Here is a 25155-nt window from a genome sequence, read left to right as displayed (position 1 = left end):
CCCCTGCTCTCAGATCCCTGTCCCTGCTCTGTGATCCCTGTCACTGCTCTCAGATCTCTGTCCCTGCTCTCAGATCCCTGTCACTGCTCTCAGATCTCTGTCCCTGCTCTCAGATCCCTGATCTGCTCTCAGATCTCTGTCCCTGCTCTCAGATCCCTGTCCCTGCTCTCAGATCCCTGATCTGCTCTCAGATCCCTGTCCCTGCTCTGTGATCCCTGTCCCTGCTCTCAGATCCCTGCTCTCAGATCCCTGCTCTGCTCTGTGATCCCTGTCCCTGCTCTCAGATCCCTGCTCTCAGATCCCTGATCTGCTCTCAGATCTCTGTCCCTGCTCTCAGATCCCTGTCACTGCTCTCAGATCCCTGATCTGCTCTCAGATCCCTGTCCCTGCTCTCAGATCCCTGTCCCTGCTCTCAGATCCCTGCTCTCAGATCCCTGATCTGCTCTCAGATCCCTGTCCCTGCTCTCAGATCCCTGCTCTCAGATCCCTGATCTGCTCTGTGATCCCTGTCCCTGCTCTCAGATCCCTGATCTGCTCTCAGATCCCTGTCCCTGCTCTCAGATCCCTGCTCTCAGATCCCTGATCTGCTCTGTGATCCCTGTCCCTGCTCTCAGATCCCTGTCCCTGCTCTGTGATCCCTGTCCCTGCTCTCAGATCCCTGCCATGGGCCCTGTGTTCACTCACTGACAGGGAATCAGGGAATTGTTCAGCTTGGAAAGGTCCAGCCTTTAACCCAGCAGTGCCAAGGCCAGCACTGAGCCACATCCACAGGTTTTGTGCCATTCCCTGGGCAGGGCTGCAGGGATCCAGGGGATCTGTGTGCCAGTCCAGCTGGCACAGGGCCCCTGTGTCCCCTCCCTGTGCCTCTGTGCTGCTGCTGTGGGACAGAGCCACGGGCTGGGGCTTTGTGCCTTTGGCTGTTGCCACACCTTGGCCAGCACCTCACCTGTGACTGCCAGGCAGGGCTGGGATATCCACACAGGATATCCTGACAGGGTCCTGGTATCCTGATATCCAACAGGATCCTGCTATCCTGATATCCGACAGGATCCTGCTATCCTGATATCTGACAGGATCCTGCTATCCTGATATCTGACAGGATCCTGGTATCCTGATATCCAACAGGATCCTGGTATCCTGATATCCAACAGGATCCTGGTATCCTGATATCTGACAGGATCCTGGTATCCTGATATCTGACAGGATCCTGCTATCCTGATATCCAACAGGATCCTGCTATCCTGATATCTGACAGGATCCTGGTATCCTGATATCTGACAGGATCCTGGTATCCTGATATCCAACACGATCCTGGTATCCTGATATCCAACACGATCCTGCTATCCTGATATCTGACAGGGTCCTGCTATCCTGATATCTGACAGGATCCTGGTATCCTGATATCCAACAGGATCCTGCTATCCTGATATCCAACAGGGTCCTGGTATCCTGATATCCGACAGGATCCTGGAATGGGTTTGGCTGGGTTGGGTTGGGTTGGGAGGGACCTTAAGGATCACCCAGTGCCACCCCTGCCATGGGGACACTCCCACTGTCCCAGGCAGCTCCAAGTGTCCAACCTGGCCCTGGGCACTGCCAGGGGCAGCCACAGCTGCCCTGGGAATTCCATCCCAACCAGGAATTCCATCCCAATATCCCATCCATCCCATTCCTCTGGCAGTGAGAGCCATTCCCTGGGTCCTGTCCCTCCATTCCTTTCCATCTTTTTTCATTTCTTTCTCCAGGTGGGCAGGCAGTGATTGACTGCCAGATTTTCCATTTTGGAGGAGCTCCTGCTAGAGCTCAGTGATGAATTCTCTTTAGCCAGGCTCCCCTGTCCCACAGTGTCTGTTCCAGGATAACAGGATGCTTCTCTACAAACATCAGCTCCTGTCTGTGCTGCTAAAATAGGTGCCAGTGTTGTGCTACAGCTCTCTTGGGAGTCATGGCAACTGTGATGCTGCACATTCCTCTCTCTGACGGAAGTTGGATCCATCTCCTGCAATTTAGGCCTTGCACACTTCTGTAATTTATTTATTTTTTTTCTATTTTTGACCATGCAGCTTAAGGAGCATTGGCTAGAAGGCTGATTGTGCAATTCTTGAATTTAATCCCTTATCCCTCTTTTGGGTTTATTTCAGCTTCTCATTGTTGTTGTTGCCATTGGAAGAACTGCCCCAGAGCCTCCTGGAAAATTATTTTATACCTTTTAATGTCAGGAGGCAGCTGAGCTGATAACAGAAACATGACAGGCTTTATCAGCCTTTACAATGTGACTGAACCTTTGTGTTGCCTCTTGTGTGAATTCAAACTCAATTTGGGAATTTGAGATGACAGTCAGGGCCCTAAATTCTGTGTTTCCAAGGAGGTGCCTTGGCTGGGTGCTGGGGAATGGTTGAGGGGGAAATGATGGAAAGTTTTCACTCAGCCAGGGTTGGGCTGATGGGTTCTGACCTGCTGCTGGCATCCCCCTTCCCTCTGCTCCTACAGCTCCATTTCAAAGGGAGACTTGCAAAAGATATTTTTTTTCTTCAATCTCTCCTTGAAGAATAGTCGATTTAGGAAAAAAAATTAATTTGTTGCAGTGTTTGGGGGCTGTATCCTCTTACGGATTTTGATTTGCATAAGCTGTTGAGCCCAGGGCCAGCCTGGATCCCTGGGCTCATTGCACAACCACCCCGTGGTGCAGACAGTCTGCTCCTCAATTCCTGCCCCAGGTGGGGGCTGGGGGGTTTTTGGAGTGCTCATCTCATGCCTGGATCCTTTTCCCTCCATCCCCCCATCCCTGTGGCTGCCTGCTGTCCCCAGCCTGTGCCAGGCTGTCACACTGCCCACTGCCACAGCCACCCTGTGGGCTGCAGGGCAGATTTCTCAGCAGTCTGTGTGCTAATCAAATACATTTAAAAGCAAGAAATGCCCATCCCTGTTAATGACAGGATTTGCTTTGCTTTTGCAGCCACAGTGAAGCTCTTGCTGTAAGTATTTTCTTTCCCTGCCTGGTTTCCTTAATTTTAAGTGAGTCTAGCATTTGCACAGTAACCTTTCATTCATACCATGTTTGTGGTTCTCCTGTGGGACCCAAAAGTGTAATTGGGTTTGTCTGACAGGAACTCATCAGCTGATTAAGGCTGTGTTAATCAGGGCAGGGGCTGGAGGATGTGTGAGTGCAGCCAGTCACCCTGAGATCATCAGCACAAATGCAGCTGCTGCAGGAGCTGCTGCTCTAATAATGCTTTTGAAATGCTCAGTGTCATCATGCTGCATCCTGTTCATTAATTACAGACCTGTTAATGATCCCAGTGGGGTGTGGGAGGGCACTGAGCCCCACAGGGGCAGTTCTCTGCCAGTGTGACACAGTTTGTGAGGAGACCTCACCCTGCTGTGAGTTTGGCTCAGCCTGAGCAGAAGGTTTTGTGGAGTTGCTGCTTCTGTCCCTGGCTAAAAACTGAGCTGAGCTGGATTACAGGATGTTTTCCAGAGGTGCTGCTCCTCTGATCCAACAGAATCCCTGAATGCTTTGGGAAGGAACCTCAAATCTCACCCCTGCCCTGGCAGGGACACTTCCACTGCCCCAGGGTGCCCCAATGTCCAGCCTGGATTGGACATTCCAGGGATCCAGGGGCAGCCACAGCTGCTCTGGGAATTCCATCCCAGCCAGGAATTCCCTCCCAATATCCCATATCCTGGATCCCAGTGCAGATGCCCCTGGTTTGTGTCCAGCTGGGTGCAGCTGTGCCCAGCTCTCCCTTGGGGCTGGCACCCACCATCCTTGGCTGGGCTTCCTGAGGCTGATCTCCTTCCTTCATTTTATATTCCTGCTCATCCTTGACACTGGGATTTTCAAGAAAAGCTGGGAGTGAAACAAATGCACTCCTGGCTGCAGATTCTGCCAGGCTGAGGCTGCTGCCACATTTCCCCAGTGATGCTGTTCAACTTTCTGGGGAAATCTGAGCTCCAGGCCTCTTTCCCTGGCTGATGTTGCCAGTCTGTGGCTTGTGCATCATTCTGTGAACTTTGTGTTGCCTCTGCTTGGTTTCCACTATCAAATACCCCCACAGTAAGCAAATATTGAGTTGGAAACACTCTGAGTGTGTTTGATTTCTGGTTTTGGCTGATCTCTGTTTTATTTATATAATTCTAAATCAGGATTTGATCTGCAAATGACCCGCCCTATAAAACATGATGTTGTGTTTAAGGTTTGTACAACTCCACACCTTTGCAATGTAAAGCTTATAGTGCAGGGTTCTGGTGGTCAGAATCCTAAATATTCCAGTTTTATCCTTTATCCTGATTTTTTGCAGGCTGTGGGAAGAAGTGAAGCATGAGTTGAGCAGGCTGGTTCCACAAGCTGTGTGTGTGTGTGTGAGCACACAGGGCAGGGGGTGTAAATCCCAATTTCCTGGACACACAGAGCATGTCCTCATGGCTCTGATTGCTTCTCCTGGTAATAACTCTTAATTAGAGACCACACCAATGATGCTGGCACAGAGAGCTCATCATCCTGGAAAGTGATGTTGCCTTAGAAACCAGTGCAAGAGGCTGCACAGAAATGATTGTGTTAGATTAAAGCAAAAAAAAAAAAAAATCCCAGAGCATTAGCAGGGATAAGTAATAGCTTGGGGAATGAAGCAAAAATAGAAGCACTAGGCTGATTCATCTGCTGAGGCTGGGAGGCTGCAGATTGGGTACCAGGGCTGACGTGGGATGTAGTGATCTGGCACAGCCCAGGGAGGGCACAGGCATCACCTGGGGATGGCTGCCCTTGGAAAAGGAGCAGTGGAAGCATCCCAGCAGGTCTGAGTGCTGCACAGGGGCTGAGATGTGCTGGGTGTGCTCAGCATCCTGGGCAGGCTGGTTTCTGTCAGCTCTGCCTCCAGCAAGGATGGATTTAGTGAGGAGAAAAGGATGTGAGCAGGCAAAAGAGAGCCTTGCTCTTCATGGAGAGGGGAAATAGAGCCTTGGTGCTCATGGACAGGGGAAATAGAGCTTTACTCCTCATGGAGAGGGAAACAGAGCCTTGGTGCTCATGGACAGGGAAATAGAGCCTTGTTCCTCATGGAGAGGGAAATAGAGCCTTGTTCCTCATGGAGAGGGAAATAGAGCCTTGCTCTTCATGGAGAGGGAAACAGAGCCTTGTTCCTTATGGAGAGGGAAATAGAGCTTTACTCCTCATGGACAGGGAAACAGAGCTTTACTCCTCATGGACAGGGAAATAGAGCTTTACTCCTCCTAGACAGGGAAACAGAGCCTTGCTCCTGCAGAGCAGGCTGCTCTCCCCTCTGGCAGGGAGTGGGAGTTTGGGCAGTGGGAAAAGCTCCCTGTGCAGAAGCTGGACCTGAGCTACAGGAGCTTGTCATGATGGCACTGACATGAAAGAACCCAGAGGAGTGGGGAACCCCAAATTTGGTTCTGGAAATCTTGCTCCTGTTGAGCTGAGGGTAGAAGCAGTGGCTGGGGCTGCTTTGAGAGTGTCTGACTCCCCCTTGCAAGCCAGCTCTGCTCCAGTGAGACCCTCCCTCATCTGAGTCACCTCTCAAAATCTGCCCAAATCTGTTTTCTGAACATCCTTCCAGGCCCATCTTCATTGACCAGTTTGATTTTTAATTTTTCACAGAATTCAAGGTTTATGAGAATCTAAGGGAACAACAGGGAGCAAAGCTCTGCTGGTCTTGAATTGTGAATAGCCACTCCTGGCCACAGCTTCAGAGGCAGAATATGCATAAATGGAAATTTAAAAAAAATAGTAGAAGATAGAGGCTGGGGCACTGGAACTGGACAGCAGCATGCTGTGGGCAGGAGGAAGCTGTTGGAAAGCTCTCAGTGGATGAACTCTGCATTACCTCCATTAATGTCCTGAGAGATTAAATACTGGATGAGTTTGGAGATTTTTCATAGCTAAGCATTCTCCTGCTTCTGAGCATCTCAGGTATTGACTGTGGCTCATTTCCTGCATTAGAAAATATTATTTAATAAAGCAGCAGGGGCTGTTACTGGCTGAGCACTGACATGGAGTCAGGCTTTTCTTTCCTGTGATGCAAATCCCTTCCATGATCCCAGGCTCTGAAGTACCAGCCCTGAAATCAAAGAGAATTTCTCTTCTGTTAGAAATGGTAGATGTAGATGTTAGAATGGTAGATTTTTTTTCAAAAAATCAAATAAAAAGCTGCTAGGTGGTTTCAGAGAGCTTTACAGGGCTGCCCTCACTCCCAGGGAAGTGCTTTAAGAGATCTCTGATGGATTGAGATTTCCTGTATAAAAAAACCTTGGTTTGGATTGAGTGAGCAATGGAGGAATAACAGTGATTACATAGGATTAGAGGAACTCAGGGGCTGCCAGGCTGGGGAGCACAGTCAGTACTTCCAGAGTGAGCAAGTGCTTGCAAACACCAGTCCTGCACCAGGGAGGAGGGAGAGCATGAGCTCAGAGCCTGTTTCCCACAGCAAGGCACCTCAGAATATTTTAAAGCAGAGAAAAATTGTTGAGGCTCTTTGAGAAGTGAAGGTTGTGGGGGTGGAACTATTCTGGTTAATTAGAGGCTGTCAGGAAAGATTCATATAACTTACAGTTCCTTAGTCATTGTTTTTAAATATAGCAATGCCTTAAATCCCAAGCTTAAATACAAGCAGATAAATGTGTGGATTGTAGCATTTCTCACAGCAGGTTCAATTCAGGGGGCGTAGTGGAACTTGCAGGCTCTGGGTATAAAAATACATTTCAGTTCAACTCAAGCTTTTCCACGAGCTCTAAGGACATTTTCTCCAGACTGGAGTGTGTGGGGATATCCGGGATGGTTGATGTGCTGTGACCCTGGTTCAGAGAGCAAAATCTGCCTCAGTCAAGGATTAAGCTGCAGCAGACACTTAAGAATAAAAGCTGAATGTGCAGTTTGGTGCTAATGCAGCCTCTGAGCAGCTGCAGCCCAGTTTAACCAGGGGAATGGTGTCCAAATCTGGCTCCCATGGAAGGAGCCTGTGGGGTGGCTGAGGGGGAACATCAGGGGTGTTCAGGCTGGGGTGGGATGGATCAAGGTGTGCAGTGCTGGTGTGAATGAATGAAGTGTACAGGAAAAATCCACCTGCAACCAGGACACTAGGAAATGAAATTATTTTTGTCAGTTGGGGCACATGTCTGGCTTGTCAGGGAGATTCTGTGGACCCCAGCTGTTTAAAAATACAGATATGTAGTGTCTTTAAATTAGCTGAAAATATTGTAAGATATGTTCATGTTCCAAAAAATAGATTCAAAGTGAATTTTGCTGGATTTGAGACTCCAGGACCTTTCCAAACACATCCCATCCTTTTCATCTTTGTCCTCTTGCTTACGGGAGCAACACGGTTTGTGAATTGTGAAATCCTCATTACAGCAGGACTTGTGATCACTGTTGACTCCAGAAGAATATATTAAAATTCCCAGCAAACAAAGCCCTTGTGCTGAATGAGCTCATTCTGCACTGTGCCTTTTGCTGGGCCGGGGAGAGGGGGGGGATTTTTGACCTTGGGTCGTGCGTGTTCTTGGGACGGCTGAGCAGGAATGAGGATCAGCAGGAATTGATACCGATCAAAGCATCGATCACAGCAAAAGGAGAGCCGCAAAAACCGATTAACCCCGCGGCAGCCTCATCCCAGCGCCGGGCTCTCGCCTTGCGCAGGCAATTCCCGAGGACTCCTGACAAAAGGATGCCAAGTGCGGGTTCCTCCCGCACTAGCGGCGGTGTGCAGTGAGCCAAGGGGGTGTGCAGCAAGCCAGGGCTCTGTGCAGTAAACCAAGGCGCTGTGCAGTAAATTAAGGCGGTGTGCAGCAAGCGAAGGCGCCGTGCGGGTGGGAGGGATCGCGGACCGCCGCCAGCACCGGGGCACGCCGCGCGTCACGGCAGCGCCCAGCCCAGCCCGAGCGCCGGCAGCCGCGATGTCCCTGCCCGAGCAGCGCTCCGACCTGAGAGCCCCGAGCCCCGAGAGCTTCCCCGCAGCCTTCCGCCGCATGGAGAGCGCCAAGGAGTTCGGCAAAACCGAGTTCGAGTGGCAGAGGACGGAGGGGAAGCTGCATGAGATCGGCTTGAGCGTCAACGCGGGGGGACCCATGAAGGACGGGCTGGTGAAGAACGCTGGGTTCACGGATGAGGATAAGCTCTGCTTCTTCGAGGGAAAGCTGGACAAAGAGCTCAAAATAGCTCAGAAAGACAAAAGAGAGATTGAGGTGCCGGGCATGAAGTACCAGGCGGCTGCAGGTCACCTTGAGAGCTGGTCTTTGATTTCGGAAAGCTTTCCTGCCGCTGAAGGGAGCTTGGGGAACCCTAAAGCCACCGATTTCCGCGTGGGACAGGCAGGAGCCGAAAAACCCGCTCCTGGGCTGGGGAAAAATGAATCCATCACCGACCAGGAGAAAGCCGTGGGTAAGGCTGGGGTGGAGAGCAAGGGGCAGCCGGAGCCGAAGCTGCCCCGTGTGTCCGTGCCGGAGAGCGATGCCGGCAGATGCACGAAGGAGCAGGAGATCAGCGTCTGGAACCCCAATTTCCAGCCCGTCCTGCCGAGCCTCTCGGGCTCTAAGGAAGCGGCCGTGAATAAAGATGCAGCCCCCGGGGTGCTCAATGCCAGCTCCGGGCACGGCGGGCTCTGTCCCCCCTCCCCAGCTCCCAAAGCCGCCCCTCCGACCACCACCGTGGAGCTGGCCCAGGACGAGTCCAAAAGCAGCGAGAGCCCCGAGATGGAGGAGGAGGAGGAGGAGGAGATGTTGGAGCAGCTGGGCAGTGAGGGCAGTTCGCTGGCCAGGGCTGCCCACCAGAGGAAGGCGATGAGGCGTGCGATGTCAGAGTGCTCTCACTTGTCGGTGCCCCTAACCCTTAACCTGGCCGATAAATACCCTGAGCCGGTGCTTAGAGAAGACGTCGCCACTGGGCTGCTCTCTCCGAGCAGCAGCCTGAGCCAGCGGCGCCAGCCCAGCCCGGCCATGAAGCGGTGCCTGCCGCTGGCCGAGGAGCCCCCGGCCCCGCCGAGCCCCGCGCAGCCCCCGGCCCCGCGGGAGGAGCCGGCCGCCAAGAAACGCGAGGAGAGCGGCGGCACCAAGGAGCTCGGCAAGGAGCCGGGCAGCCCCAGCGTGCCCCCCAGCAAGCTGGAGCAAAGCCCCGAGCCCGGCGGCCGCGACGGGAGCGACAAGAGGAACGGCGGCGATGGAGCGGCGGCGCTCGGTGCTCCCAAGGGCAGGGGCGGCGAGATGGAGCCCGGCAAGACGGAGAGAAAAGAGGTCGAGGCCAGCGGCGTGCAGAGCCCCGCGGCTCCCAAGCAGGCAGATTTAACACGTGAGGGTATGTTACCGCTTTTTACACGTGGTGCTGTGTTACTGCTTTTTACCCCGGACAGCAGCTGGGAGTGACTTTAGAGCGCCTGCAGAGCGGCACCGGCCGTGCCCGCACTCCCAACAAAGGATGGGTTTTACACAGCTAGAGATAGAGGGGAAACGGGGAAATTAATTGTGCAGCAGCAGGTGTGAGCGGCTTGTTGGGATGCTAAACTTGAGCGATTTTCAGGTTTTCGGGGGTTCACGCCTCCCCCTTTCACGAGCTGTATTGTGAGAGCAGGGTGACAGAAAGTCAAAACCTTTCAGCCCCTGCCAAAAAAATCTGCGGATCCTGCTTTTCCCTTAAGCTCCTGGCACCTTTTGCTGTTTCTGTTTGAGGGGAGCACAAGAGTGATGGGTGCAATGATTTATTGGAGTTAAGCTCTTGCCGGTGCTGAAATTCAAAGTGGAATTTCCCGGTCACTTTCTGGAAGCTCTTTCCCAAACCCCCCGTTGGAATGGAGCCGTTCCCATTGCGAGGGTCAATAGCAGCTCGTTGTGTTCTCTGGGGTTTGTTGTTTCAGCGGTGCTGTGCTGTATGAGGTCACCCTTCCCGGATTTTAAATCTGTGAGAAGAGTAGTTAATCTTTGTTCTCCCGCCTGGAACATCTCTGTGTCCCCCTTGCCAGCCCCAGCCAGCAATAAACCTGTTTTTTGCCCAGAGTTTGGATGCCACGCCGGTGCTTGTGCTTTGTCTGCCGAGAGGAGAGAAAATGTGTCAGGGGATAAAGACAAGAGATTGGCAAGAGAATTTTTTGTATCGTTCTGTAGCCGGCTGGTTTGTCAGCTTCTCAGAGGGATGGTGTAAAACGGAAACTGTCCCGGTGTGGAGGGTGAAACACGGGTGTGCAGAGGCAGTCCCGGTGGGGCTGTGCTGACAGCCCGGGGTCTGCTCTGGTTTGTGGTGTGTGAGTGACACCCCATGGTCACTCAGGCTGCCCATGTGGGTCTGTCTGCTCAGCACAGCCAGCACCCACTCTGACTGCCCTGCTGAGTTAGGGCTCTGCTTTCTCATTATTTCTATGAGGTGCTTCACTTTCCTGTCTCAGGTTTGGGAGCTGTGGAACAAGGTTTGGGCAGTTCAAAGTCCCCTCTGTGATGTGACAGTGTCTCATCTTTTCACTGAACCACAGAATTGCAGCTTGGAGGGACCTCAAAGCCCTTCCATGGGCAGGGACACCTCCCACATCCCAAACCCTTGGACACACCAGGGATGGGGTGCTGAGGATGGGGAGGTTCTTCCCTTTCCATCCTCTCTGTTCCCCAGGGCTGGCTCGAGGGACAGAGCTCCTTGGAGCCTGAGCAGAGCTGCCCTGGGGGCACAGGGGGGTCCTGCCTCCAGCCCAGGTGGGACAGCACACCTGGCCATGTTCCCTTGGCTCAGCTCAGACCCAGTGCTCACCTGGGCTGGATTTTGTACCTGAGCATTAAAGAGTCATCAGTTGTCCTAGGAAGTGAAACCTGGCAGGAGTAAAGAGATACTGGCAGCAAATATGGAGAAAAACCCCAAAATTATGTGTTTGTGCACACCCTTCATGTCACAGAGTCCTCAGGTGAAGGGGTTTGCCATCATCTTTCATGTCAGATTTTTGGGGGTTTGCTGACACCTTTAATACCCAGGTGTTTTGGGGTTTGATGACACCTTTCATGTCACAGTTTTGGGGGTTTGCTGATACTTTTCATGTCCCAGGATTTTTGGGGTTTGATGACTCCTTTCATGTCACAGAGTTCTCAGGGTGAAGGGGTTTGCCATCACCTTTCATATCAGATTTTTGGGGATTTGCTGACATCTTTCATGCCTCAGTTTTTCTGGGGTTTGATGGCACTTTTCATGTCACAGTTTTAGGAGTTTGCTGATACTTTTCATGTGCCAGAAAAGGATGTTTGGGGTGATGGTGTTTTCTGACACTTCTCCATGTGCCAGGTTTTTTGGAGTGGTGGGATTTGCCAACACCTGCCCTGACACCAAGGTTTAACTACAAGACAAATCAGCAGCAAGATTCATATTTTGGACAACTGGGAGCTCCAATTTGGCTTGGCTGGTGAATTCTGGCAGCTGTTCCCACAGCTCTGTGGGAATCTTTAAATCAGACAGACATTTCAAACCTCCTCTGGAGTGGATTGACATGTTTTCCCCAGAGGGGCTGAGCACCAGGGATGGAAAGGTCACTGGGATGGGAGAGCTCCCAGTGTTCTGCCTGGGCTGTGCTTTGCACATGGTTTATTCAGATGGTTTTTGAGCATTTGGTTTCAAATTTTGCTCTCATAATCTTTGTTATAAAAGTTTGTTTGCTGCCCTTACAGCCAGAGGTCTGGGTGAGCTGTGCAGAGATAACTGAGCTGGCACAGCTCTCACAGCCAGGAACATCACAATTCTAAAACTTATTTTTCTGCTCTTTGTAATTTTTACTCTTTTCATCTCTGGATTTAATTTCTCCTGGAAACAAACAAAGCAGTAAATGCAACTAAATGTTTTCTACATGTGCACTTTTGAGGATTTTCAGAACACAAGAGAGACCAGACAGAAATTCCTCAGATGTTCCTGAAAAGCTTTCAAACTTTCTGTGCTGAGGATCTTTCCCTGTAAAAATAGTAAAAATAACTGAGTGTGCTTTTCATCCAGGCTCAGTTTTTATCCTGGATGCTGCTCAGCCTCCCTGCCCCATCCTGGCTCTCACCTTGCAGCTCCACATCAAGCAGAGCACTCACTGGATCCATTTTCTCTGACACAAAGAAGTTTTTTCTGCTTTTTTGTTAATCCCTCTCTTCTGCCTGTTCCATCTGTTCACCCTGACCTTACAGCTGGGGTAACAAATTCTGTCACTTGCACCTTTTTTCACCCTAAAAATACTTTAAATAATTGTGCAACCTGACCCTAATCATTTATATAGTATCTCCACTTCAAGCATTTCTGCCCACTCAGGGCTGTGGGATTTTTTGCTAAATATCTGCTCCTCTTGTGTTCTTTTAATAGAAAGAATTCATAGAATTGTACATAAAAGTTCTCTTCCTTGCAGACAGAATCCAGGATGGTTTGATTGGAAGGGACCTTAAAGCCCATGTGGTGATGGCACGTTTATTTCAATTTTAGTTCAATTTTGGTGTAATTTCCTTTTACAAGCTGCCCCAGAGGTGCTCCTGGTCAAACCCCTGGCGTGCCCACAGTGGGTATTTTCAGCCAGGCGATCCTGGCTGCAGGTTAGTCCTGATCAGAGCTGAGCCCCAGGAGCTGCCCAGCTCCCTGAGTTCCTCAGGAATCCAATCTCCCTGGACAGGTTGTCCCAGCACTCAGGGCAGCTTTGACCCCCCACTGTGTGATTTATTGGCATTTATTTGTCCCCAGGGTCACCTCCAGTGGTGATGTCCTTCACTTCTGCTTCTCTCATTTCCTTGGCATCTCCCTCAGATGTTTCCTGCTCTGAAACATCAGAAATTTTAGCTTGTGTTTGTCACACCCAACACCAGCTCAGTGTTTGCACCAGGAAACCATCCTGGCTTTCCAACTCAGGTTTCCTTAAAATCCATAAAATCCAGCATAATTTCCAGTCTCCTGAAGGGTATTTTTTTCAGCAGAGCACTGTGGTTTGGGTGAGCACAGAATCCAGGAGCTCAGGTTTGCACTGACTGAAGGCAGTGATGGGATCAGGAGTGTCAGCCCAGCACTGGGGGCTGGCAGGTTCCTTACAGAAAATTGTGTTTATAACAGGGGAGGAGGAAAACCAGAAATGATTGCAGCTGCTCTGTGCCTGGCTGGAACTGGGGCACGCAGAGGAACCTCACTGGAATTTGTTGGATCTTTAGTGACACCTTTGTGCTCGAGTTCCAAGGCAGGAGTGTCTTTATGGTGCATTTTGAGCAGTGAGCAGCAGTTTTATTCCTTCAGACACTAAAAAGATGGAGAGGGATGGGGACAAGGGATGGAGGGACAGACACAGGGAATGGCTCCACTGCCAGAGAAATGGGATGGATACTGGGAATTGGGAATTTCCAGAGCAGCTGTGGCTGCCCCTGGATCCTGGCAGTGCCCAGGGCAGGATGGACACTGGGGTTTGGATCACCTGGGACAGGGGGAGGTGTCCCCATGGCAGGGCTGGCACTGGATGGGATTTCAGGTCCCTCCCAACCCAAATCAGTCTGCAAATCTCTGAATTCCAAGTGAATTCCCTGGCCCAGGCACTGCCCAAGCTCAGTTTGGCCACCTGGAGAGTCTCAGAGCAGCTTTAGGGCCAGCCTGGAGCAGGAATTTGGGCTCTGTTTCCTCCCTGCTCCTCACTGATACCTGCCCAGGGCAGCTCCAGTTCAGGTGTGGCTTTGCTGCTGGGTCACTTTGATGGGAGATGCTGGTTTAGCTTGTTCTGATTTAGGATTTCCCTTGCTGGGATCAAAATAGAGACTTAACAATCCTGGAGCCTTGGTTTACAAATGCAAGCAAAAGGGAAATCTGCTTTATTCTCAATTCTTGGTAACAAGGGAAAATGTCCACATGGACTGAGTTGCATTTGTTACCAAATAAAATGCTGAGCCCTCTGTATTTGGGTCAAGCAGTAAATGTTGATTTAGCCTTTCCTGGAGAGGAGGAAGCAGCTCAGGGTTGCATTTCTGCCCAAAGGAAGATTTTGTTGTATTTGTGGGTACTTTTCTTTAAGAACCTTTTTGGGAAAGGTTTTATTTGAGGGTGGTTTTTGGGATGCAGCTGCTCCTCCAGGGAGCTGCTGCCTCTCTGTGGCTCCACATGGGCAGGTTTTGTTCCAGTGGTTGTTTACATTCAGGAGGGAGAGTAAAGACAAGGATGGTCATTGCCTTATTGCTTAATCTATTTCTCTTAATGGATTTTCAGCTGATGACTCTAATCCTGAGGAGAATTATGGAGCTGTTTCATTGAATGATGTTTTAGTTGAGCTTAGGCTGCTGGATATCCCTGGCTGGGGATCTGGGGATGAGCCTGGCCTGGTTCATGCTGGGCAAGGCAGGTGACACAGGGACCTGTCACACAGAGCCAGAGGCACAGCAGGGGCAGCACTGAGGGCATACAGCCTCAAATACCATGGAAATGCTCCTTTGTTAGAGGGAGAAAGGAATTGTAGAAAATCATGGGATAGCTGAGGCAGGAGGGACCCACAGGGATCATTGATCAGCCCCTGGCCCTGCACAGACACCCCAAAATCCCACCCTGAGCACCCCTGAGAGCTCTGTCCAAAGGCTGCTGGAGCTCTGGCAGGGCTGGGAATGTTCCCATTCCTCTGGATGGGACACAGTACAAGAATCCCAAAAAGCAGAAGGGGTTCCAGATCCTGCCTTTGCCTGCCATGGTGCCAGAGCACAGGAACATTTCTGTCCCTTTGGGAGGAGCCCAGATAGACCCTGCCAGGCTCTTCTTTGGCATGGAGGGTGGTTTTGGGGAATGCTGCTCTTGCTGTTTGAGGAATTGCTGCACACTCCTGCCTTCTGTGATTCATCAGACAGTGCCAGGGTTTCACTTGACAAAGATCCTCCTGCACTCTTTCCTCTGAGTTGCCTCCTTTCACTTCTTCAGGGAGTACAAACAGCAAAGCTTTCCAGGTTTGGTGCCTGTTTGGGTTTTTCCACACACAGTGGCAGCTTTCCTGAGAGCTGTGACACAAAAGTGAAGGTGAAGGGCCCTGGGAGGGTGTGTGCCCCTCCTGGCTTCAGCTCAGAGCTGAGCCTGGCTTTGGAGGATGGAGGTGGCATAAGGATGTTTGTGTGCCCTTCCTGCAGCAAGTGGAGTTGTAGGAATTCAGAAAGAGAGAGAGCAAAAGAAAAAAAAAAACCTGTCAATTTGTAAATAGTAATATTTGAAAGAGGGAAAGGTCAGGTGGAGATTTAGGGAAAAAATTCTTGGTTGTGAGGGTGCCCAGAGAAGATGAGGATGTTCCCTGGATCCCTGGAGTGTCCAGGCCAGGCTGGACAGGGTTTGGAGCACCTGGGACAGTGGGAGGTGTCCCTGCCAGGGCAGAGGGTTGATGATTTTCAGGATCTCTCCATCCCAAACCATTCTGGGATTGCATGGGATGAGTACAATGTCTCAATCCACACCTCATCCTCCAGAGGCTCTCTAGAATGGGAGGTGTGATAAATAAAACATCTCAGTGGAGCAGCTCACAGGCAGTGGCCAAAAAGACTCCTCAGCCTGGGAGGGAGCTGCTGATGGCTGCTGTCTGAAAAGTCATCAGTGACAGAGAAGCTGTGAACAAGAGGAGACAGTTCTGTTTTTCCAGGATAGGAATATGGGTCAGCAAACCAAAATAGCAGCAGCAGCTGAAAGCAAACCATGCTGGGTGACTTGTGAGAGATTTCAGCAAAGCTGTAAAACAGCTTCTGCCAGCAACTTGGGAATTGTGGGATTTTAGCTTTTTTTGAGGATTTTTTTGTTGTTTTTTTTTAACCAGGAGGCTGATCAGGTGTTGGAGGAGAAGCCCCAGATGTGGAATCTCCCTGGCTGGAGATGCTCAGAATGAGCTCACCCAGAGCAGTCTGGTGGGGTTTGGGGTACAGGACTGCCCTCATCCCTTCAGCTGCCTTGTCCTGTTATCCCAGTTCAGCACTGGGTGTGCTGGGCACAGGCAGCTGCAATTCCCTGCAGGGGCACAGAGCTGGGTTTCTGAGGAGTGGGGGGTTTGGAATTCTGTGCATAGCTCCCCATGTGGATGTGGTTTCAGGGAGGCTTTGGAGGAGTGGGGGGATGGAGGGCACCCCTGTGCCAGGGGGACTCAGGCTGGGCTGGCTCAGCCCCAGTGCCCAAGGCAGGGATGTCCTGCAGCTGCTCTGCTGAGCTCACAGGATGGTTTGGGATGGGAGGGACCCTAAACCCCATCCAGTGTCCCCTGCCATGGCAGGGACACCTCCTTGGGGTGTGCTGGAGCCTTTGGGGAGAGACTCAGTGTCCAGACTGGGAAGTTTTCAGGAAATCAGGGTCAGACTGCTGCATGTTGAGCCTTTCCACAGCTGATACAGGAGCTGTTCTACTCTGGGCTTTTTGGGGAAAAGGCTCCCAAGCCATTGCCTCTCCCACTTTGTGTTGTGTTAGGTTCTCACTCTTCTAAAGAACCTGAGTTGGAACCACAGGAGAGAGGCAGTGACAGAGAACTGAGAGCTGAAGGATAAATCACACTGGGACTGTCCTCAGGCCCCAAAATTCCCATCCCAGGCAGCTGCCAACACATCCCAGGTGGGGCAGTGTCCATACAGGATCCGTCCATACAGGATCTGTCCCTACAGGATCTGTCCCTGCAGGATCTGTCCATACAGGATCTGTCCCTGCAGGATCTGTCCCTGCAGGATCTGTCCATACAGGATCTGTCCCTGCAGGATCTGTCCCTGCAGGATCTGTCCATACAGGATCTGTCCCTGCAGGATCTGTCCCTGCAGGATCTGTCCATACAGGATCTGTCCCTGCAGGATCTGTCCCTGCAGGATCTGTCCATACAGGATCTGTCCATACAGGATCTGTCCCTGCAGGATCTGTCCCTGCAGGATCTGTCCATACAGGATCTGTCCCTGCAGGATCTGTCCCTGCAGGATCTGTCCATACAGGATCTGTCCATACAGGATCTGTCCCCGCAGGATCTGTCCATACAGGATCTGTCCCTACAGGATCTGTCCCTGCAGGATCTGTCCCCGCAGGATCTGTCCCTGCAGGATCTGTCCCCGTAGGATCTGTCCCTGCAGGATCTGTCCATACAGGATCTGTCCCTGCAGGATCTGTCCCTGTAGGATCTGTCCCTGCAGGATCTGTCCCCACAGGATCTGTCCATACAGGATCTGTCCATACAGTATCTGTCCCTGCAGGATCTGTCCCCACAGGATCTGTCCCTACAGGATCTGTCCCTGTAGGATCTGTCCCTGTAGGATCTGTCCCTGTAGGATCCGTCCATACAGGATCTGTCCATACAGGATCTGTCCATACAGGATCTGTCCCCACAGGATCTGTCCCTACAGGATCTGTCCCTACAGGATCTGTCCCTATAGGATCTGTCCATACAGGATCTGTCCCTGTAGGATCTGTCCCTGTAGGATCTGTCCCTACAGGATCTGTCCCTACAGGATCTGTCCCTGTAGGATCTGTCCCTGTAGGATCTGTCCCTGCAGGATCCGTCCATACAGGATCTGTCCCTGTAGGATCTGTCCCTGTAGGATCTGTCCCTACAGGATCTGTCCCTACAGGATCTGTCCCTGTAGGATCTGTCCCTGTAGGATCTGTCCCTGCAGGATCTGTCCCCACAGGATCTGTCCCTACAGGATCTGTCCCTATAGGATCTGTCCATACAGGATCTGTCCCTACAGGATCTGTCCCTGTAGGATCTGTCCCTGTAGGATCTGTCCCTACAGGATCTGTCCCTACAGGATCTGTCCCTGTAGGATCTGTCCCTGCAGGATCTGTCCCTGTAGGATCTGTCCCTATAGGATCTGTCCCCACAGGATCTGTCCCTATAGGATCCATCCCCACTCCCTGTGTGTCCCCAGCCCTGGCTCTGGCAGTCACATCCCTCATTAGTGGCTCACCCTGCTGGAACAAGGCAAATCCTGAGAGCTGCATTTCCCATTTTTCAGATCTCTAGCAGGACTGTTGTTGGCTTGTAGCACAGGGAGCTAAATCTTGCTTTCCTGAGTGTAGTTTTGGCACAGATAATCTCATCATTATTATTACTACTATTATTATTATTCTGTAAATCAGAATAATTAATCAGAAGATCACCCCTGCTGACTTATTCTAAGTCTTGTTCCCTCTGACTCCACTTCTATCCAAACCCATGTGGTGTTATTCCCTGTGTCCTTCATCCAGCCATGGCAAGCACCTGTTTTCTGGACACAGATTGATTTTAAAATCAGTTTTTTTACCTTGTTGGCTCCAGTGGGGCTTTGCCAGACACAGTTTTGGTGCTCTGGGCTCAGTGGGTGGCCTTGGCTGCAGCTCAGGGCTGGCTTGGCCCAGCTCACCCTGTACCAGGAGCTCTGGCATGGATGGATCCACGTGGGATAAACCCAGAGTGTGCCACCTGCAGCTGCTGTGGGGCTTGGGGGGCTCAGCCTGGGCACCTTGGGGTGCTCAGCTCCAGCCCCACAGCAGCCTGGAGAGATGGGAATTTGAAGTATTTTCAGCTATTTCTGTCTGGTCTCTCTTGTGTTCTGAAAATCCTCAAAAGTGCACATGTAGAAAACATTTAGTTGCATTTACTGCTTTGTTTGCTTCCAGGAGAGGATAAATCCAGAGATGAACAGAGTAAAAATTACAAAGAGCAGAAAATAAGTTTTAGAATTGTGATGTTCCTGGCTGTGAGAGCTGTGCCAGCTCAGTTATCTCTGCACAGCTCACCCAGACCTGTGGCTGTAAGGGCAGCAAACAAACTTTTATAACAAAGATTATGAGAGCAAAATTTGAAACCAAATGCTCAAAAACCATCTGAATAAACCATGTGCAAAGCACAGCCCAGGCAGAACAGTCCCATCCCAGTGACCTTCCCATCCTGGAGCACTGGATCACTCCTGGTGCTGTTACACGAGGCCACTGAGGAGTTTGCTCCTTCCTCACTGGTAAAACCCAAACAAAACCCTGCAGTTTGGGGGTTTAGGGATTGTTGTGGAGTCATTTGTTCTCATTGTGCACTGAAATACAGAATTCCAGGCTGGTTGGGGTTGGGAGGGACCTTAAAGCCCATCCAGTCCCCATCCATGGCAGGGACAGCTGCCACTGTCCCAGTGCTCCCAGCCCATCCCAACCCACCCTGGGCACAGACAGACAATTCCTGCGGGCACAGACAATAATTCCTGCAGGCACAGACAATAATTCCTGCAGGTGCCAGCTGGGAATGTCCTTCCCTGTCCCCTTGCAGCCCCTGTCCCTCGGGGTGCTTGCATTGTGCTGACTCAGCAAGGCTGGAGGAGCCAGCTCAGGGCAGCTCCAACAAAATGCCTTTCAAATAAATATCTTCCAGGGGGGTTCTTGCTGTGCTTGGGGGAGCTAGCAAACTGAAAAGTCTCCTAAATAATTCTTGCAGCCTAATGAACAAATTTGATTAAGGTTTGGCAGCTTTTCCTAATATTCCCTGTAACTAGGAGATGGTCCCAGTTCCCTGCTCTGAGAACACCCTCATAATTAAACCATGAATGAGAGCAAATGTCCTGATGAGCACAGGACAAATGAACATTAAACCCCAAACCCATCCTCCTGTAATCCCTGGGGGATGGTGCAGGGCTGTGTGTCCTGGAATGTCAGAGCCTGTGAGAGATGGAGCCTGAATTACAGCCCCTCAAGTAGGGAAGTTCTCTGGCCAGTTTCCCTAAATATTTTGATGATTCTATTATTATTATTGCTTAATAATAATAATATAAAAATCATTATGGAAGGACCTTAAATCCCATTCAGTGCCACCCCAGCCATGGCAGGGACACCTCCCACTGCCCCAGGTTGTTCCCAGTTCCTTCCAGCCTGACCTTGGGCACTGCCAGGGATCCAGGGGCAGCCACAGCTGCTCTGGGAATTCCATCCCAGCCAGGAATTCCCTATATCCATCCATTCCTTCCCTCTGGCAGTGGGAGCCATTATTGTGCCTTATTCTGTTTTTTATTCACCTTTTAAGCAGCATGAAATACCATGAAATTCATGTGGAAGCTGCTGGAGTTCAAATCTGAACCTTTGGACGTTGTGGGATTTGAGGAACATTTCCTGACCCTGGGAATTCTTGGCAGGGAGGTTCAGCCCCTCATCAGCCAGAGGTTTGATGTTGGTGCTGAATTAGCTGAAATAATGAATGGCAGCAGCTGGGAAGTCACCTGGATGTCAGGGATATTTGGTGAATTGCCAGCACAGAGGGAAGGGAGTGGGCAGGGGGTTGTTTGTGAGGAGGGGGAGCTGCTGGCAGCTGCTGCTGGCACTGCTGTGAGGGAGCTGGCAGGTGAAATTACTGAAATGCAGGGGAGGAACCAGGTAGAGAGGGGCCAGCACAGATCAGCTGCAATAAAAATGGATTTTCCAGGTGAACAGGCACAGTTCCTTAGAGTTTTGCATTCAGACAGGTGTTCAGCCTCTGCTCTTTGCTGCTTTCCCTTCTCAAGCCTCCCCCATGTGCCCAGGATGCTCAGCCCAGTGCTGCAGAACTGGAAAGGCAGATGGGTAGGAAGGGGTTAAACCAATTCAAGGGGGGAAAGGCTTATCCTGAACTTACCCTGGAGTCAGAATATAAAAAACAATTCCACACTTTGTTTTCCTGGCTTGTCCCAGGCCTGAACCATCCTCTGAGATGCTCCTGTCAGGTCTGACAAGCAGCAAAACCAGGAATAGAAATCATAATTTCCAAAAGATGTGCAAACAGGCTGCTGCAAATGTTACCCTGGGCTTGTCACAGTCTGTTGCAGGGTTATAAAAAGCAGTGTCCAACACAGATAAGGCTGGATTGGGATGCCCAGATGCCAGGAGAGATGCAGGAATTTGTGCTGGGCTCTTGGCACAGGGTCCTGCCTGGAATTCCAGCAGCTCAGGAATGGAAGGGATTGATTTTGGGGAAGCTGCTGCTGTGGGATTGCAGGGATTTAGGGAGAAAACTGCTCCCAAATGGATGTTTTGGTGCTGGTGCTGTGGCTGGACACTGGTTTGGGGTCTGGGTTTTCAGAGGACAGCAGGAGGTGATGCTGCTCTCCTTGGGTGTGTCACAGCTCAGGTGACAATGGCCAGAAGGAACAATCCAGGGAAATCTGGCACTTGCTGGAGCTGAGTCTGAGCTCTGTGCTCCAAGGGGGGCTCAGTGTGTTTAAATTAAACTGCCTGCTTTTTCCCACTGGGATTATTTGAGAAATCAGAATTTCACAGCATCTGGATGAACCTGTCCTGTTACAAGGAAAATCTTTTCTTCCTGCAGGTATTCTGAGGTTTAGGAAATTCTCCACTAACACCAACCTGTGCAGTGTCAGTTCTGTCTCCTGCTGCTGCTGTGTTGAATAACAGTATACTAAAAAATACATTAAAAAAAAAAAAAAAAAAAAGAGCTTAAACTTACAGATGTTCATTCCTCCCCCAGGCAAAGCAGAGGAGCCCAAAGCAGCTGAGGCAGTGAGTGGCAATGACATCACAGCCCCTCCCAACAAGGAGCTGCCCCCCAGCCCTGAGAAGAAGAGCAAGGTAGGGGCTGTTCCCTGGGCAGCAGCTCCACTGCCACTGCTTCCCTTTGCTTCTCTGCTTCCTCAGCTCTGCCAGCCCAAATTCTGTTTTCTGAGCTGCCTCTCTGAGCCCTTTCCCTGCAGCAAACCCCCCCAGGGGCAAACTTTGATCCAAGTGTGGGGGCTCATTTCAGTGGATGCCCTGGCTGCTGCTGGTGACTGCAGCTGGAGTAAACACAGAGTGGATGTGCTCTGTGAGGTGTCCCCACCACATTGCTCCCAGGAGTCCCCCCAAATCCCCAGGGGGGGGCTGGGGGCCCCCCATGTGACCGTGGAGCTGATCCCATGGGGATTTGGAGCTCTCAATCCCTGTGTGCCCATAATTGCAAAGCCAGGGCCTGTGGATTTGTAGCTCTGCATGCCAGGAGCACCCAATTACTAATCCAGCTTTAGCAGCCATTCCTTCTGTTGCTTTCAGTGCTGCTGAAATAAATCCTGTTGGTTTGGAATTGAATGGCAGAACCCCCCCCTCCAGCCCTAGAGGCTGCTGCACTTCTGTCTTTGTTGCACTCAGAAAACAGAAAGCTGATTATTATTATTATTATTATTATTATTATTATTATTATTATTATTATTATTATTATTATTATTATTATTTGATTCCTTTAAAATATCACTTTTCTGTTGTTGCAGCTCAATGTTTTGGTTTACAATGCACTATTTTTTGTTGTATTTCTTTGGTTTTATCCCGGATTTTGCTTTTTGGCCCAACCCTAAAGGCTGCTGCACCCAGCTGCACCCCCAAGGCAGCAGTGAAAGCCAAGCCCTCGGCCACCAGCAGCCCCAAGAGGCCCAGCTCAGCCCCCCTGGGCACAAACAAAAAGGCCACGAGCCCCAGTGCAGGTCCTGCTGCAGGCAGCACCTCCAAACGGCCTGGGACCAGCAGCAGGCCCTCCAGCCTCACTGCTAAAGACACTAAACCAAAGGTAAGAGCTGCTGCTGCCCAGCAGGGGCGAGGGCAGCCTTGGCACTCAGTGTGGGGATGGCCTGGTGTCCCTGCACTCAGTGCTCACCACAGAGAGATAAAGATGAGGGTAGTGCTGGGATTGTCTGATGAGCTGCAGGGAGCACTCAGGGGTCCCAGGCTGGGGGGGGTGGGGTGGGAGGGACCTTAAAGCCCATCCCATCCCATTATCCCATCCCATTATCCCATCCCAATATCCCATCCCATCCCAATATCCCATCCCATCCCATTATCCCATCCCATCCCATCCCATCCCATCCCATCCCATCCCATCCCATTATCCCATCCCATCCCATCCCATTATCCCATCCCATCCCATCCCATTATCCCATCCCATCCCATCCCATTATCCCATCCCATCCCATTATCCCATTATCCCATCCCATCCATCCCATCTCATCCCATCCCATCCCAATATCCCATCCCATCCCATTATCCCATCCCATCCCATTATCCCATCCCATCCCATCCCATTATCCCATCTCATCCCATCCCAATATCCCATCCCATCCCATTATCCCATCCCATTATCCCATCCCATCCATCCCATCTCATCCCATCCCATCCCATTATCCCATTATCCCATCCCATTATCCCATCCCGTCCCATCCCATCCCATCCCATCCCATCCCATCCCATCCCATCCCATCCCAATATCCCATCCCATCCCATTATCCCATCCCATCCATCCCATCCCATTATCCCATCCCATCCCATTATCCCATCCCATCCCATTATCCCATCCCAATATCCCATCCCATCCCATTATCCCATCCCATCCCAATATCCCATCCCATCCCATTATCCCATTATCCCATCCCATTATCCCATCCCATCCATCCCATCCCATTATCCCATCCTATCCCATCCCATCCCATCCCATCCCAATATCCCATCCCAATATCCCATCCCATCCCAATATCCCATCCCATCCCAATATCCCATCCCATCCCAATATCCCATCCCATTATCCCATCCTATCCCATCCCATCCCACCCCAGCCATGGCAGGGACCCCCCCCACTGTCCCAGGCTGCTCCAAACTCATCCAGCCTGACCTTGGCTATTCCAGGGATCCAGGATTCCAGGGCCTCCCCACCCTCCCAGGGAACAATTCTTTCCCAATTCAGCTCCTAAATCCAGACAAGAACATGGGAAACCTGACTGGAGACCTTTGATGTGAATATTGGAGAAAAACAAATCCCTGTGAACTCTGCATGTTTCCCACCAAGGGTCATTTTCTGATGTCTGCTCACTGCAGAGCTGCACTGGGGGACTGATAACACTTAGTGGAGATGGGTAACTCCCCAAAAGAGAGGATCCAGGACAGTGCTGCATCTTCCAGATGAGCAGGGAGTCCCCATGTGTCAGGAGTGGGAGGTGTCCCTTGGATGTCCCCTGTGTTAACTTGTGACCTTACAGAGTAGAGGGATTCAAGTTTAAAAGGGAACATCAAAATCTGGTTCAGAATCTTTCACTGATTGCTGAACGCTCCTGCTCTTATAAGCTCAGTTTACTGCACTTGAGTGTCTTTTAGAACTAACTAAAGATAACAGAAGGTAAATGAAAGCCCAGGTGTAAATCTGCACTTTTCTCTGGGCTGTTGACTTTGGATTGGTTCAAGTTTTTGCATCATTCTGAATCCCTTTGTGATAAAATAATATTTATGGCCAGGCATTAATTCAGTATTTTCATACTTCACAGATCAGGCAGTTGACAAACAAGTGCCTGAGCAGGAAAGAGTTTTCCAAGTGAGGGATGAGCCATGGACCCCCTGATGTCCTAACAAAGTGCAGCTTAGGGAGGATGGGAACCTCTCCCAGGAGCATTGCTGCTGTTGTTATGGTTCCATTTTCCCCAGAAATCAAAACCTCTTTCCCATCTGGAGAGGCCTCCACACATCAAGGGCTGAGTGGGAGCTGGGTCTGTGTGTGCAGCCCTCCACTCCATCCCTCCTTTCTGCCCATTTTAATGAATTCTCCTTTAATTGCACTGTGGCCTTTCAGCAGTGCCAGCTGTTGGAGGGTCCCAGCAGTTTGTTCCTCCCAGCCTCTCCTGAGCTCGGTGCTGTGCCGGTGCCACTCCAGCTCTTCTGACATCCCTTCTCCTTTCCAGGTCACAGATGCAAAGCCCACAGAGAAGAGGAGCTCCCTGTCCAAGCCCCCATCCTCCAGCACTGCCAGAACTCCTGCCAGGAGCTCCTCTGCTGCCCCCAGGACCACGGCGCCGTCGCCGGTGGCGGCAGCGGCTGCTGCCAAAACCACCCTGGCTCCTGCCAAGAGACCAACGTGTGAGTGTCCTCTCCTCCTGCCATCCTGCCAGGGCCACTGCAGCTCCCACTGTCCCTGGCAGGGGGACACAGCTGAATGAATCCCCAGGAGTTCAGGAACAGCAGGGGAAGGCAGTGGGATGGGCAGTCTGGTTTTTTCAGAAGCCAGACCAAACTGAGGGTATGGAAAACACAACTGCACAGAATCACAGAATCACAGAATATCCTGAGCTGGACCCACCAAAGGCCAACCCCTGGCCCTGCACAGGTTGAACTTGTCACAGAGAAACACAGGAAATTCTCTTTGGGAAGATCAAACCTGCACAACTCCCTGGCAGGAGGGGACAGGGACAGGGACAGGGACAGGAGGAGAGGGAACAGCCTCAGGTGGATTTTGGGAATGTTCCTTCATGGAAAAGGCTGCC

The 25155-nt window shown here is 51.2% G+C and overlaps 1 protein-coding gene across 1 annotated transcript in view; it reads left to right on the top strand.

Moving 5' to 3' along the window:
* The window catches only part of MAP4 (microtubule associated protein 4), a 93661-nt gene that overhangs the window by 50054 nt on the left and 18452 nt on the right, over nucleotides 1–25155 (top strand). Inside the window, exons 12-14 of the mRNA XM_079301197.1 lie at nucleotides 21360–21460; nucleotides 22218–22424; nucleotides 24577–24751. Of these exons, the coding sequence (XP_079157323.1) occupies nucleotides 21360–21460; nucleotides 22218–22424; nucleotides 24577–24751 (483 nt within the window). The remainder of the gene's footprint in view (nucleotides 1–21359; nucleotides 21461–22217; nucleotides 22425–24576; nucleotides 24752–25155) is intronic.

The sequence above is a fragment of the Erithacus rubecula genome (assembly GCF_903797595.1).
Source record: "Erithacus rubecula genome assembly, chromosome: 3".
NCBI lineage: Eukaryota > Metazoa > Chordata > Aves > Passeriformes > Muscicapidae > Erithacus > Erithacus rubecula.
The sequence above is the reverse complement of the archived record's forward strand: the minus strand, read 5'-3'. Positions and strand labels throughout refer to the sequence as shown.